This window comes from Acipenser ruthenus, chromosome 2 (genome assembly GCF_902713425.1).
Source record: "Acipenser ruthenus chromosome 2, fAciRut3.2 maternal haplotype, whole genome shotgun sequence".
NCBI lineage: Eukaryota > Metazoa > Chordata > Actinopteri > Acipenseriformes > Acipenseridae > Acipenser > Acipenser ruthenus.
The window spans coordinates 39243455-39259117 of NC_081190.1; the positions used below are offsets into that span (position 1 = coordinate 39243455).

General features: G+C 38.0%; 1 protein-coding gene across 1 annotated transcript; it reads right to left on the reverse strand.

Moving 5' to 3' along the window:
• Window positions 1-2983: 2983 nt before the first annotated feature.
• Window positions 2984-15624, reverse strand: LOC117408667 (ciliogenesis and planar polarity effector 1-like). Its single transcript, XM_058985429.1, has 13 exons — window positions 15449-15624; window positions 14727-14968; window positions 13447-13540; window positions 12812-12991; window positions 12053-12083; window positions 11422-11553; window positions 9919-10078; window positions 9374-9441; window positions 8834-8995; window positions 5947-6059; window positions 5084-5176; window positions 4048-4248; window positions 2984-3126 (listed from the first exon to the last, which is right to left on the reverse strand). The coding sequence occupies exons 1-13, from the start codon at window positions 15531-15533 to the stop codon at window positions 2984-2986; spliced, it is 1704 nt and encodes a 567-aa protein (XP_058841412.1). The 5' UTR covers window positions 15534-15624.
• Between the last annotated feature and the right edge of the window lie 39 nt (window positions 15625-15663).

Below are 15663 nucleotides of genomic sequence, written 5' to 3' on the forward strand. Positions count from 1 at the left end.
TTCAGTCTGATCCAATACTTTCTCTAACAGTAGTCTTACATTTTATTAGTCTTTCTTAGTTTGTCAAGCAAATTTCATGTATCCTTTTCCTTTTTCTCAAACCTTTTCTAAAAGATTTTAAAATATCAGCAGATCTGAGTGGTTCACCTGGTAAGCATTACGTTGGCTCTGATGATCCCACAGGTTAGAGACAATTCATTGCGGACATTGTAAATGCTTGGGGTGGACTTCCTGTATTCCAGCCATGAATTATATCATGATCTGGATTAATCTGATGATTTCCTTTACAATGCTTTGTCTCAGATTAACTCATCTTTGCGGGGTGCTTGTATTCCTCAGGAGTTCTAAAAACAAATGTTAAAATCTCTTTACAGTCCCTCATGTATACAGTAATTGTTTTTGGATTAGACTTTGCAACTGTACCTGTTCACCGATGTGCCCAACATCCCTGAATTTCCATCTGGATGTCCTTGCAACCCTTCATTCTCCAGTCTTAAGTCTGAATTTTTCTTAGGTTTCAGCAGCTCTGGGTTTATGTTTGCTTACCACTGGATTTAGTGTTTACAGAATGAATACTTGGGAGTACTCAAAAAAGAAATATATAGAGTTAATCCTGGTGTAGGTTCTGTACATTGGCAGGTTCATTTTTAAATGGTACATTACATTTGTTTTCCTGCAATTAAGTTTATAGATCACATAATTTTTGTACTCCTTTTAAAGTAGAAATTATTAATCACATGATGACCAATGTTCTTTTACAGAAGCTAATTCCAACAATGTTCCCTTATGTGGTACTGTATCCAACACCATTTTATTAGCCTATATAAGCTGATTATGTAATACGTACATAAAGGGGGTTTTCTTTCCTTTGAGACCTTTCTAAGCTTGTGTTGTCTCTGTAAATCCTAATAGGTATTAGGTTTTTAACCAAAGCATTAGTAATTCAAATAATCTATCATCCTTTTAGATTCATCCTGTTGAACTCATCTTCACTGCATTTGCAGTAAATCCTGAAATTGCCAATCTTAGTTGTTTTGCAGGTTATGGTCTAACAGTGAACACTCCTTGAAATGTGATGATTCTCCTGGTGAAGTATTTTAAATCAACAGATCACTTGCATACTAGTGGAGTATAACTGTTTTTAGATTGATTAATTGATGGCTCTTCATTTAGTTATTGCGGTTTCTTCTTTCTCTCGACTAACAATACATTTTTTTCAGCTCTTAACTATAGTGTTCACTATTTTAATATAGGGTTTTGACAGGTGGTTAAAGGTGTACCTTTATCTGTGTAATGCTTACTAAACATTGATCACCTAACATTTAGAACATTAACTGTTCTGTACCGTATTGACAGTGTTAACACAGGTGCTTGGGTACAAATGGTTGGGTACAATGCTTTTTTTAAAATTTGTCTTCTTAAAGAATGCAGCATGAAGATGTTTAGTAAACACATATAAATAACCTTTATTAATGTATCCCAAAGAAACCGCTTTGGCATAAACCATGTAACAGATAGTATACGATCATGAGAAACAAAGTGCTATAAACACACTGGAACAGTTCCCAGTAAGGAACATTGCATTGATACAGAAAGACAGTGATAATATTAACTTAGTGGGGGTAGGCTAGAAGTTACGTTACAGCAAAGCAGTGTTTTCTTTTAAGCTAAAGAATACTATGAAAAGTGAAAAGCTGAAGCCATCTAAAAGATTTTAATAAGTCTCAGTTGTAAAAGGCTTGGACAGACACCAACCCATAGCTGTTCTCTCTCCCAAGGAAGCAGACAGGTGCACGTTCCTGTCTACTGTGAAAATCACGAATAAATAAAAAAAATGTCATATTTAATATAGTGTTTATGCACCACCTGCTGGCCAAATGTTGTAATTACATACTCATTGTATTCAGTTGTATTTCCATAGTATAGAGAAGAAACCTGTTAAATGCGTGTTTTATGATCTGAACATCAACTCTTTATTGATTCATAGTCAATGGCCATTATATATTTAACCTTCCCAAAGAGTGATTTCATAAAACATTTCAATACAGATAATTGGATTCCTTTCTGCTGCATTTAATATTTGCCTGAACAATGACTTGCAGTAATAGACCATTGCATAGAATGTAGGAGCATATTTAAACATTTCACTGTGACACACACAGTAGTGTTGACCATTAGTGTTAAAAGAAGCATCAAAAGAATCTAGTTTCTTTGAAATACACCGTTTTTAGATGTTTTCCTTTTTGTGTGTATTGTAAAGGTCTTACTGGAACAATAAACATTAAAAAGTAAGGCATTTCAAATAGCGTTATTTTTAAAAGTCAGACTTGACAGTGTGAATGTGAAGATAAATAGAATTGTTAATAAGTTACTTTCTTGTGGATAGAGATATTTCAACTGTTGTGTTTTTTTTGTTTTTTTTTTAAATATTCAAATTTGACCCCTTCAGGGTAAAAGGGCAAACTGAGAATAAAAAACCCTGCATGTTCCTGGTCAACCCTCTATATATTATAGCAGGGGTATGCAACCTTGGCCCTTTCTTAGACTACTTTTGATTTTTTTGGTCTTTAGTACATATTTTCAAAGGGGTAAAACAAACAAGCTATTTAAAATAACGGCACTTGATAAATCATGGCAATGTAGCACTGTTAGAAAGCACACATGTAACATCTGCAGTAAAACATTGTAAATCCAATCAAGTTTATCAGAATAATAATTTAAGTATAACAAAAACTATACATTTCCATAATTACAAAAAACAACAAAAAATAAATTGAACAATGGTATCACAGGAAATACAAACAAAACACACAATAGTTTAATCTTCTGGCAAATCTCTTTTTTGATTAATAAATGGTTTCAAAATAACCTAAATGTATTTCTTTTTTCGACATAGCTTCTCAAACAAATTACATAAGCAATTGTGATTTTATTACTGTTTTTAAAAAAAAAAAACTTAGGGCCAGGACAGTTGTAAATCAGTCTACAGATCCTCCTCGCTCGCCAGCATGTTCTCTATGGCAGCCCAGTCCTGCTTACTGAGGATCCTGCCAGTGCTTTCAGACAGGCGGTCCAAACCATCCAGGTCACCCCTTCTCAACGGAGACCCATCTTCAAGCAGAGGATCTTGAACAGAATAGAGGAAAGATGTGCTATAAACTCTGAGCAGCCTTTCCACCCAATATCATCACACTGCAGCACTTTTAGATCCCCACACGACAATCATTACCTCCGTCTTCCAACCACAAAGTACCTGCAATCCACTTAAAATAAATATCTTCTGGTGTGATTGTGGCAAATATAAAACAATATAAAAAAAGACCAAATGGGAAAGCACATGTTGAATGCACCAGAGTAAATAATGAAACAACTGCACAATACAGAGGCGTAAATATGACAGTTTTCTACTGGCTGTAAAGCAAAACATGAACAGGCAGACTGGTTTCTCACTAGTAAGAATATACATCTCATCCCCTTTAAGGGTTTCTCTCAATAAGAATGGGTTGAATGCTTGCTTTCTGACCATCGTGTGTCAGTAACATACACTGCCACCCAGCTGTAAATTCAACATTAGAACCATCAGTATGATGAGAAAGTTTAAGTATACATGTCCAAATTAAAGTGTGACATTTAGTCAGAGGGACCTCCATATAAAATCGCCACAATGTAATACTCTATTACCAACTAAATAATGTTAATACTAAGTGTCATTTAAATTTACATACCTGTTTTCCAGATACAGTGTATGCAAAAATGTAAATCCCTAGAATCTAATTCTCTCAATAACAGGCTAAATAATGATAAAAAAGTTTCCTCACAAGTTTATTTCAGATGTATGTAGAAATGTTGCATACATGCGACCACCTCCACTATATCCTCGGTGCTGGGGATTTCATCCCGAGGGGTATAACATTTAGAAATATGGAAAGCAGCCCCATAAATTCAATGACAAATGTTTTAACTAGAAATCTTTCTGAATATCTGTGCAGCATTGATTATGTATGTCTAAATGTAGAACTGCTGAGTGTTTAATAGTCTTTGATGCACAGCAGTGTCGGGTCTCGGACGGGTCTGCTCCCCTCACCTGTACAGAGCCGTTCATCTCCAGTAACCTTCTGATCTCAGCAGGTGGGCTCCAGGGACTGACAACGTCCCGCTCTGGCCAGGCCTCTGTCTCCACTCTAGTGCTGCGGGCCCTGGAGTATGGAGATGGTCTCCCTGGCCCTGCACTGCTCAGCATTCCACTTCCTGAAGAGGAGGAGGACATTATCCATAACAATTCATCCGCTTCTCAGCTGTCATTTTTCCTTTACAGTATATCATCAAATTTGCAAGATTAAAAATAAAAAACCAAGACAAAACAACCAAAACACCATAAGCCAAGAGGACAATTCCAATGAGGTTATTATGAGATTGTACAATGCACTGGTGAGACGGCACTAGGAATACTGTCCAATTCTGGTCACCACAGCACTAAAGGTACATTGTGGCTCTGAGAAGAGTAAAGAAGTCCAAAGAAGAGCAACCAGACTAATCCCAGGATTTAAGGACTGACCGAGCTACAGAAAAAGGCTGAAAGAACTGACTACCTAGCCTGGAAGAAAGAAGAATCGGGGGACATGACTGATGTCTTTAAAATCTTAAGAGATTGGGAGTCAACCCAGACAATTACTTGAAGCGCAGTACAGAAATGTGGACACAGTTAAAATTAAGTTGATTCACTGGGTCTGTAATGTGGGGAACCACATTACAGACCCAGTGGATACAAGGTAGTGAAGTCATTTTAATAAACATTATACATCATTACGCACCTGCCTCACCCAGTACAGTACATATAGTTGTACCCCAATACAGTAGTACATTTATTAAAACAATTTTTAATAAACAAAGTTTTATTCATTGCCAGTGGCAATAGTAAAAACAGTTGTATACAGGTTAAACCTTTCCTAAACAGATTGAAAGTGGGCTCCTAAATCAGGCTGCATCAGTTCTGAAGGCAACTGTTTTTTAAGACAGGTGGTCTAATCACACAGGCACAGGCTATACCTGTACAGAGGACTAGTTCTAACACATGCAGGCTTACCTGGTCTGTGCAGGTCCAGGCTGCTGCTTGCACTGCTGGCTCTCCCTGTAGCAGCAGATGGCTTTTTCTGTGACGCTCTAGTCCTAACAGAGCCTAACAAGAGGAAAATAGCATTCACCTTTAATCTTTTGATTCACCAACATATACAGAACTTAGAATTCTTTTTTAAATAAACCGCAGCTAGATATGGGTTTTCAAACTTTACTCTCCTTTTTTTCCTGTTGTATTTCATCTCATCTCTGGATTAGGGGTGCCATCTGCACTTCAGATTAGCTTCTGTTTCTGCAGTGGGCAATACTGACATGTTTTCATGATTGTGTTCTTATCATCTCTATCTATATATATATATATATATATATATATATATATATATATATATATATATATATATCTGGCTCTTTGAGCTAAAATATATATATATATATTATTTGTTTATTTAGCAGACGCCTTTATCCAAGGCAACTTACAGAGACTAGGTTGTGTGAACTATGCATCAGCTGCAGAGTCACTTACAATTACGTCTCACCCGAAAGACGGAGCACAAGGAGGTTAAGTGACTTGCTCAGGGTCACACAATGAGTCAGTGGCTGAGTTGGGATTTGAACCGGGGACCTCCTGGTTACAAGCCCTTTTCTTTAACCACTGGACCAGACAGCCTCCAGTGTGTGTATATATACACACACACACACACACACACACACACACACACACACACACACACACACACACACACACACACACACACACACACACACACACACACACACACACACACACACACACACACACACACACACACACACACACACACACACACACACACACACACACACACACTTTTTCAACAAAGAGCAGCCTCCTACCTGTATATTGTGAAGGTCGACCAGGAGAATAGGACAGGGATCTAGTTTGGCTCACATTAGATGGACTTCTTGCTGTGTGACCTGCTGATTGGCTTCGACTAACAGGTCTGCCCCTAGAACAGGAAGTGAAGACCCATGAGAATACTGGGATTAAGACCAATCTCAACCTGTGCTGTGGGGGGGAGGGGGGATGGGGTTACACAGAGACAGACCCTCCTGTTTATCAGTATACATGACAAAGGGCACAATCACTTCACTCCCTGTTTGAACCGTGCTTTGCAATAAACTCAAAGAATGGATTTTATTAACAGCTAGCTGCAGGCTATGGGTCCCAAATGTCTGATATAGTAAATCAGGTTTGTACTAGTATCCCATTAAACGTTTAATCCCAAATTTAGACCCAGATTTAAAGGCTTGGACTTTGACGACACTAAAAGCCAGAAGCTACTTTTGCAGCACCCCATTCAGCACAGAACATGTTTTGTAATTGTATAAGCTTAGTTAATACTATTTACTGCACAAGTGCCCGGATAAATTAACTGTTAGCTAGAAAAAAAGCATTTTAGGAAAATATAGACTCATGCAATAAACAAAGCAAATGTAAGGACATTGATTACATCATCGAAGATGAATACAAATAAAAATGAATCGATAAATTTTTATTTTCCTAAATTAGTATTTCCTCGATTAAAGATAATTTAATTGGGGCCACAAACTGCAGAATAGTGCCCTAGGTTGAAGCAATTGAGTTTCAAATGAGCCTTGAAAGAGTGGAAACTCAATTACTAGGGTTACCATTTCTAGAAGTTTCCTTTCTATACTGTAAATAAATTGTATTTGTCGTGGTGGAGATCATTGCTCCGAAGCAGCACAGTGCATTGTAGATTTATTTAGACACTAACAAATGTTACTGGCTGTATGGAAATTAAATAAGGGCAGTTAAAATGAAAAACCCTCACCAATCACAATACCAATACGAATTCTGTTATCAGAATAATATCAATTGCATAAAGTCCCCTAGAAAAGAAAGTCATATAGTAAGCAAATAGAAGAAAGTAAAAATTGCAAAACTTGCTGTTTATCACACTGTATCAACACATAAAATCAAAGAGAATACACAGTACATGCAACACAAAAGATAACAACCAATTAAATTAAAAAGAAATCATTCAGTGCAGAATCAATCAGATTGTTATCATTACAGTTTAGTCTGTAAACAAATATCGGTGTATTCCTAAATGTACAGCAATTGCCACATAATGTAAACTGCAAATTTTGCAGCCAGGTGCACCGAGTCTGACATTATTGCATATTACCACACAAAGTACATTATTGAAAAAGTATGGTTTTATTTTGTGAGGTTTTTCATATACTGCAGGCTACGACTACTGTACAGCCGGATTTGACTTGCAGATGCTTGACAGACAACAAGCAATTTGGAATAAATGTGCCCCCATCTATATAACTTTTACATTTTGATAATGGTGCTGCATAGCTTGGAATTATTTTATTTTATTCTTTGAAGTTGGTTTGTTCTTTTTTTGTTTTGGAAGAAAGTTATCTTTTTGCACTATGGTTTTTTTTTCAGCAAAAAGAATGAAGCTGCTTTTTTCTGTGCAATGCTACACCATATTGAAGCACAGGCGTCTGTTGCCAAATGGTTTGTTTGGTTATTTACTACATTTTACACATGTTAAGTTTGTGTACAATTTAATATTTATTTGTGTTTGTAAAATTTTAAAAGGCATTTACTTTTTTTTTTTTAAATGAATAAATAAAACACTTCAATGCTTAGCACTTCAAAACTAGTTTATTGAATACGTAACTGTTTAAATAATAATAGAAACCAGTTTTGTGTCTCTTATTGCGTATACTGTGTTTATGTGTGTACAGCTATGGCCAAAAGTTTTGCATCACCGAGAATTTTAGGACTGAGACATAATAAATAAATAAATAAATAAATAAATAAATAATATATATTAATAAGCAAAGAAACTACAAAATGATATTGCAAAAGTCTACCGGAAGCCATAATAGTAGTACAGTATTTCATGTCACATTTTTCCATTTTTGTCAGTATATGGAAAACTACAAAGCGGTATGTAATTCAATGTTACCGTAACATTATTCAGCAGGTTTCACTCAACTTTTCACCCTTTCCACCTTGCCGATGACTAGGGCTAATTGATAAGAGCTGTCCTTTGTATTTCAATAATTATGTGTCGATGTTAGTTTGATCTGAAGTCCTTGTTATAGACATTGTTGATACGAGTCGGGTGAATGTGAGGCCTAAAAATAAAACACCCCTCTTCCACTAGAATTCTCAACTGGAAACTTTAAATCAATTATTAAACTTGTGTATCCAATGCCTTTTGGACATTGACTTCATTAATAGGCAAAAAATATTGTTATTGATTGAGATCTAACTTATAAACTACTGTAGTACGCAGTTTTCCAACGATACAAACTTCTGGAGTTTTGTTTTTTTCACAAGCAATACTTCTTTCAGCTGCTCAGCACCCACCACATGCACGTCAAATCACCGTAGTGCCATCTCCACAGTATTATTGTGGTTCAGTCAATGGCTCAGTACTGGTATTGTAACCATTTTGAATTGTGATATATCGTGGATACTGGTATATCATCCAACACTACACCACATTCTTTTAACTTTCACATAAAGCCTTTAAACAAAAACCCTCACAAGACAATGCACTTGAGGAATAAAACCCTTCAGTGTGGGACTGTAGATCCAGGGCAAGATACTAAAGGAGTCTACATTGGTGAGATCAAGCTCAGCACAGATGCACGTTACAATCATCTAATGTTTTTAAATTATATTGACTTGAGCACTGGATGTCGTGAAAGGTTACAAGGCCTCTTTTACCCTCTTGCTGATCGTTGTCCTTGGCTCCGGATGGATTTGAGAGGTGTGTCTGCCAGGGGGCTGAGCTCAGCTGTTGGGAGGGGCAGTGTGTCAGACAGCATCTCATTCATTAGATTCAGGGCCTCCATAGCTCGCTGGCTGTTGTGCTCCGACAGCACCATTCTGAGCAAATCAAAACAGTATGGGCTTAGTGAGATGGAAAATAAAGAGCAAGTAGCTTCAAACCTAAATTTCACTGTCAACTCTAACCAAAGTGAGCAATGAAACAACAACGTTACACTTTTTTATAACGGTACAACCCAGTTGAAGTTCTGATGGGCTGATTATTGCAAATTGGTTCTTGCTATGAATAGGTACCATACATAATGCTCAGGTTGGGTCGAGATATATATTCAACTTACGGTCTAAGCCTTTCATTGAAGCCACAATGTTGGAAGTTGAAATGACATGCAAATACCGTATGCCTTCAAATATTACTATTACAATTATAAGAATTGCTTAGGCTTTACATAAAAGGACAATCCTAAATTCAATTTATACTTGAAGTACTCTTTTTTTTCTTCTTTAATTTTGTTGTTAACTTTGATGTCTTTAGCAGTGATATTTATCTGCGGCAGAAATAAAATAAATGCAATGAAAAAACAAAGAGCTTAATAAGCTGCCACTTTAACAAGCAACTTGGTACGGGACTGAAATATCCCAGTTATCTTAACTAATGTATTTCTTACATCCCCTGGGAAGAGAGTGTTGCAGTGGGACGGCTTAAAGGTTACACTCTGGTGTACCAGCTGAACTTGGAGAAGTCATGTTTGACAGTCCTTTTGAGGCCACAGGACTGCTTTAAACTGTCACCAGAATGTGATGACAGAAACAGAAGATACAAAGTGATTCTAAACTACAAGAAAAAAACATTAAGATAACTGATATTTTATATCCATATCAATTTGCTCTTAGTACACATGTGTTTTAAAGGCTAAGGCATGCAAGTGAGGGAAGCATATTGGCATAGGACACAATAATTCACACCTATGGGCACAATGTTTCTTTTTTTAAACAAATTTATGCTGCAATTCTAGATTGCGTACCATTGCAGTGCTTGCTTTGAGGGGGCTGTGTTCCCTCTGTTTGCGATACTCAGCCAGTCTCTGCTGCTGTTTCCTCTTCATCCACTCCCTGATCTCCCGCCTCTCTTTCTCTGTCCTCGTAGGCGCCTGGCCTGGCCCCCTTCCTCTGGCTTTGCCCGTGCTGTCCAGACACAGGAGTGTTAGCATGCAGTCTGCTTCCCTACCCGAATCTGGATCTCTAGTGCCTAAGCCAATGCAGACGCTACTGAAGTGTCTCACACATTTCACACCTGTTTTCAGCTGCCTTGACTGGAATGGAGGCTTTTATTAGGGTATATGCAACCATTCAAACCCATAACTTACAACGCACTACCATGGATTAAATAGTGATCTATTCATGTCACTTAAACAGTTCCCTCTTTTATTACCTATTAATGAATTTAAAAAGGCAGTTCTGTTTCTGTGTTTCTAGGAATCTACCACACTCTCTCCCTCTTCCTCCACTAAGAACCTCGGAGTCACCCTGGACCCCTGCCTCTCTTATTCCCAGCACATCTCCACTCTGGCACACACATGCCGATTCTTCCTGAGCAACATCCGAAGAATCCGACCCTTCCTCACCAACTACGCAACCCAGCTCCTGGTCCAGGCCTTGGTACCCTCCCGCCTAGACTACTGCAACTCCCTCCTGGCTGGCCTCCCTGCGTCTGCCACCTGTCCGCTCCAGCTCATCCACAACTCTGCTGCTCGCCTGGTGTTCTGTCTGCCTCGCTTCTCCAACGCAACTCCACTGCTCCGCTCACTCCACTGGCTCCCGATTACCGCTCGCATCGAGTTCAAGACTCTTGTACTAGCCTACAGATGGCTTGACCAGACTGCACCCAGCTACCTCCAGACCCTCATCTCTCCCTACACCCCCACTTGACCTCTCCGCTCCGCCTGCACTAGAAGACTGGCTCTACCTCCTCTACGCTCCCCTGCCTCCAGAGCCCGCTCCTTCTCCACCCTCGCTCCGCAGTGGTGGAATGGCCTTCCTACAGATGTCAGGACCGCCGAGTCCCTGACCACATTCCGGCGCCTCCTTAAGACTCACCTCTTCAGACAGCACCTGTAGAACTCCTCTGTTTTTCCCCTGGGACACTATCACCCTTCCTTAAAATGCGCCTTATTTGCTCTTATCCGCCCCCCTATTTTACTGCATTTTAATCCTGTACTTCAGAGTACTGTAATCTGCCAAATGTTTAATCTGTAGTATTTTGTAATTAATCATATCCTGATGTAACTATCACTGTTATCTGCTGTATTGTTGAATTGTATTTTGTCACACTTGTACTTGCTTGAACCAAAGTCATTGTATTTATCTTGCTCTTAATTGTATTATTACTTGTACTGTGATTCTTGTAAGTCGCCCTGGATAAGGGCGTCTGCTAAGAAATAAATAATAATAATAATAATAATAATAATAATAATAATAATAATAATAATAATAATAATAATAATGTTATTTTTAAATATTTCTGTTACCTGGGGAGTCGTCTGGCTTGCACTTCCGACAGACCCAGCTCTGTGGCTGAGATTCCTCCATCTTTCACAAGGTCACCAAGGATGTCAGCAATATCGCTCAGTTCTGTGAGGTCCAGAACATCCTCTGTTGACCTAATTACAAAAAATGTAATTAAATCACAGGCATGTGTGAAGACTTCTAACAAGAGGCAGATTCATGATTGGTGAGTCAACCACATCAAATACAAATTCAAATCAAATCCAACAGTATAATCTGTAGGTAAGTTTAATTTATGCAAGAGTGGGTAAGACTACATCTTGTGTTGGATCAATAGAGTTTTACCAGAAGTTAAAGTAAATACCCTGGATTAATGGTTGGTGATAAGTAGGGACAGTGCTTTCCATCTGCACTTCAGAGTGTATGTACATGAATTCAAAACAAATAAAATGCACAAAAAAATAGGCAAATAATAATAAACACACATTTATGATTTTTAGCACAATTTTGAAGTTCTGTATTTGCATTGTTCTTTCATCCAAGTTGCACTTTAAAAATGTTAACAGTCTTGATCCTAGCTATAAGTAAAGTCAATATTTATTTAAATATAATTCTTTGATCTATTGAAAACAATAAAAATGGTAAATTACTTACACATGAGCCTCTCTTGCCATTATGTCAAAGTCTGTAAAATTAAACAGGAAAAGTAAACCACCACGTGCTTTAAACAAACCCATTAGCTAAAACCCACATAGGAAAACGAATAAGAAACAGGCTCAGATGTGCTAGAGTTGATGAAACAGGTATAAGAGACCCTCCTGTTTGTTTACCAAGACTCTAAAGCCAACAAACAGTCACCTGGAACCTGCTACTCTTTAGAATTAATTACCTGACACCGCACACGTGTGACTGTACAACAGAAACGGACACTATGGAGAGAGTAACTCTAGATCACTATATAAAAATGTACCCGGTGTGTTACGTGAGACAGATACTTCAGGCACAGCTAGAAATACAAAACAATAAAATATTACCAGACATTTGTCATATTATCCTAAGAGTTTTCTTTATTTTCATTCTGAAATACTTTATTGAAAGGAGAATCCATTTCCAATTATTTTGGTGCAATGGAAAAAATGAAAATTTTAATATTATTTTTTGATGAGTGGGCCAGGAGTTATATTAATAATTTCTACTGTTTTTATTCCTCCTGTAAATCTTTAATATTTAAACAAACTGACAATTTGTTTGGCATGAGGAAGTGCAGAAGGCACTATAAGTAGAATCCTGCTTTAAAATTTGTATAGCATATTTAACAGTTCATCTTATCTACTGTCTCTAATGTATTTTTAAAGGGGGGTGGGCAAATACACGGCCCTGATTGCAGTGGCTTTGTAAGAGAAGAGAATGTACCAGCAGAGGAAGCATTAAGACCAGCTATGCTGCTGGCAGTGAAAGGTGCAAAGAGGAGAGAGCGCCCCACCAGGACAGGAGGAGAAGCTGCAGCAGAAGGAGGAACTGTCTCGGATAAAAGATCTTCCTCATCATCTTCCAAGAGATCCTCTAGTCTGGCTGCATGGCTCAGATAGAGTGCTGCTCCAAGGAAAGCATTAGGGAATGAAAACAGGACATGTAAGGATGCTGCCACAGAGGTTTACAGGAAAAGCACTGATTTATCTCTCACATGGTATAGAAAAGACCCCCTTAATTGTATGATAATTTACATTTTAGTAAATACTAGTTACAAAACGTTGTGTAGTCAATATAGTCTGATTAGTGCAAAATCTGCAACCATATAATGTATTAATTCAATATCCTGAGCTTCTGAGCTTTTTAACAGGACTGGGCATAAATTGATCAATGCCATTAGCTAGCCATCTGTGCAGCAACAACTTCAGACCAGCCAGAGCACACACTCTCAACCATGTAGTTACATTGCCAATCAGCATTTAAAGCCATGTGGTGACTGTATGCCTATTATTGACCTGCCTGGTTATCACTGCCTGTAGTGTAAGAATCCTCCATGTGCGAGTGTGTATGTAACATACCTTCTTCTGTAACTGCAACTCCTCTCGTGGTGTAACGCTCTGGTTCCAGTTCTGGGTCAATGACAGCGCCAAGGTTTTCAATGGTGTTCACCAGCTAGTAGCAAAATATACAAACCTATTACAGAGTGATCAGCACAGACAGACACATCACAAAGATCTAAGAAAACATGCAAGTAAGAATTCAATTCAGTTTCCACCAACTACCTATTTATGAGACGGCACTTTAAAGAGTAAGCATTACACATCCTCACGTGTTGATAAAACTGTAGACAGATTCATTAAAAAAAAAAAAAAAAACCACCTGCTACTGTTCATGAAGGGAATATGATGATACTTCCTTGGTATTATCATCATAATAATAACACACCCACATTGGGTTATTGTGGCATCACCTAGCAGTCATTTCATAACACATAAGTAGGGTTTTCGGGTTTTAAGACGTCTCTTTAAACCTATTTTGAGCTGATTGTTTCCTAATTAAACTCAGAAAAGGCTGTTAATTACAAAACAAATGTAATTTGGTTTTACCCTCATATCTTGACTGAACCTGATTCTGTTACGTTAATTGCTAGTTAAATTTCATTCTCACAGTCGCCTAGTTTATCGTTGTGCTTTTGTTATTTTCACTTGTTTAACAGTTTCTTTTCAGCATAAGATACCCAGTACAGAGTGTACACTGACAGCAAGTCCATGGCCTGCTTGTTATCCCCAAGCAAAAGTGCACCACACTTGGAAAACACTCCTTTAGCTTCATGGCTCTGACTCTTTGGAACTATCTCCCAGCTTTGGTGTGTGATGCTCCCACCGTCGCTCGCTTTAAATCAACCCTCAAGACCCACTTGTTCTCTCTTGCTTTCCATGCTCTTTAAGCCTGATATCTGCTATTAACTGCTGTGTTGCTGCCACTGTTTCATGTATTATGCACTGTTTTTTTGTTTATAAACTGTATATCAGGTATTATGCATTTCTCTGTATTTGAAGTATTATGGATATCTTATTGTTACTGCATCTTGTAAAGCGCTATGTAATGGTGGTCCACTATGAAAGGCACTATATAAAATAATTGATTGATTGATTGAATGAATGAATGCAAATCTTCTTGATTTGTAACAAAGAAAACAATGATCTTAAAACCAGGGAGGTAGACATTTGGAAAATAAAAAACAAAAAGTTCAAGCCCTACACATAAGTGTAAGGCAAATATGTCATTGCTGTCATTTGATTTCTCACCTCAGAATTGCATTTTGTCAAGTTAAACACTGCATATCTTCACAACCTACCAGCCTGGTGTTAGCAAACTCAAGTTCCATATTTTCTGCAATGTTCTGCAAAGCAGTTAGTTGGACATCCATCTCCGAAAGTTTGGCTGTAAACTTGTGTTTGGCTGAGGAGAGATTTCCCGGCAGGCTGGGTGTTTGGACAGAGTAATCGTTCTCTAGTAGCAGCCTCTGGGTGACTTCATCTCCAACAGGCTTTGGTTCTCTAATCTCTGCCGGAGATAAAGGCTGCTTCTCTGGAGTCTCTAGGAAAGCAGAAACAAAAAGATGCATTTATGTATCAGCATTTTGTCAACACAGTTCATCTGCAGTTTAGAACCTGTAAAAAAGGCGACAAAGCGTAATTATTCATTTACTCGCTTAATGATTGCTGTAAAGTGTGGAAGATTCACTTTATATTACCAAGCCGTGCATAACCTAATTATTATTAGATTGACAGAGATGCAAACAATAAACTAATTAGCTGCTCTCATCGTGAACCAGACAGTGAAGTCTCGAGATTTGGAAAACATCTCCTTTGTTTTTATCAGACAAAACATTTTAATTTTTTATCCAGGCTTCAGCTGCTACGGAAACACAGAACAGCCACACCATGTCAGAATTAGGTTTTGAGCAATTCAGATGATTTCTATTGCTTTCTGCTTCTTGTTTTAAAAGTATTCCTTTTTAAAATTAGCATGTATTCCAAAACCAGCAACAGCAATATGATCTAATGTTCAAGTTACCGTGATGAATGGCATGTGTATAAGCAGTCTCACTCTCTCTCTGGAAGGAATCAGGATGAACAGTATTAGTTGCTGAGGCTGCCATGTGATGGAGCTCAGCATTTGCCAGCAATTTAGCCCTGCTCTCAGGAGTGGATACAGAAGCAGCTTCAGATGAAGGCAGATCTTTCAGAAGGTCGCCAGCATCAAGGGAATCAAACCATCCAAGTTAAAGA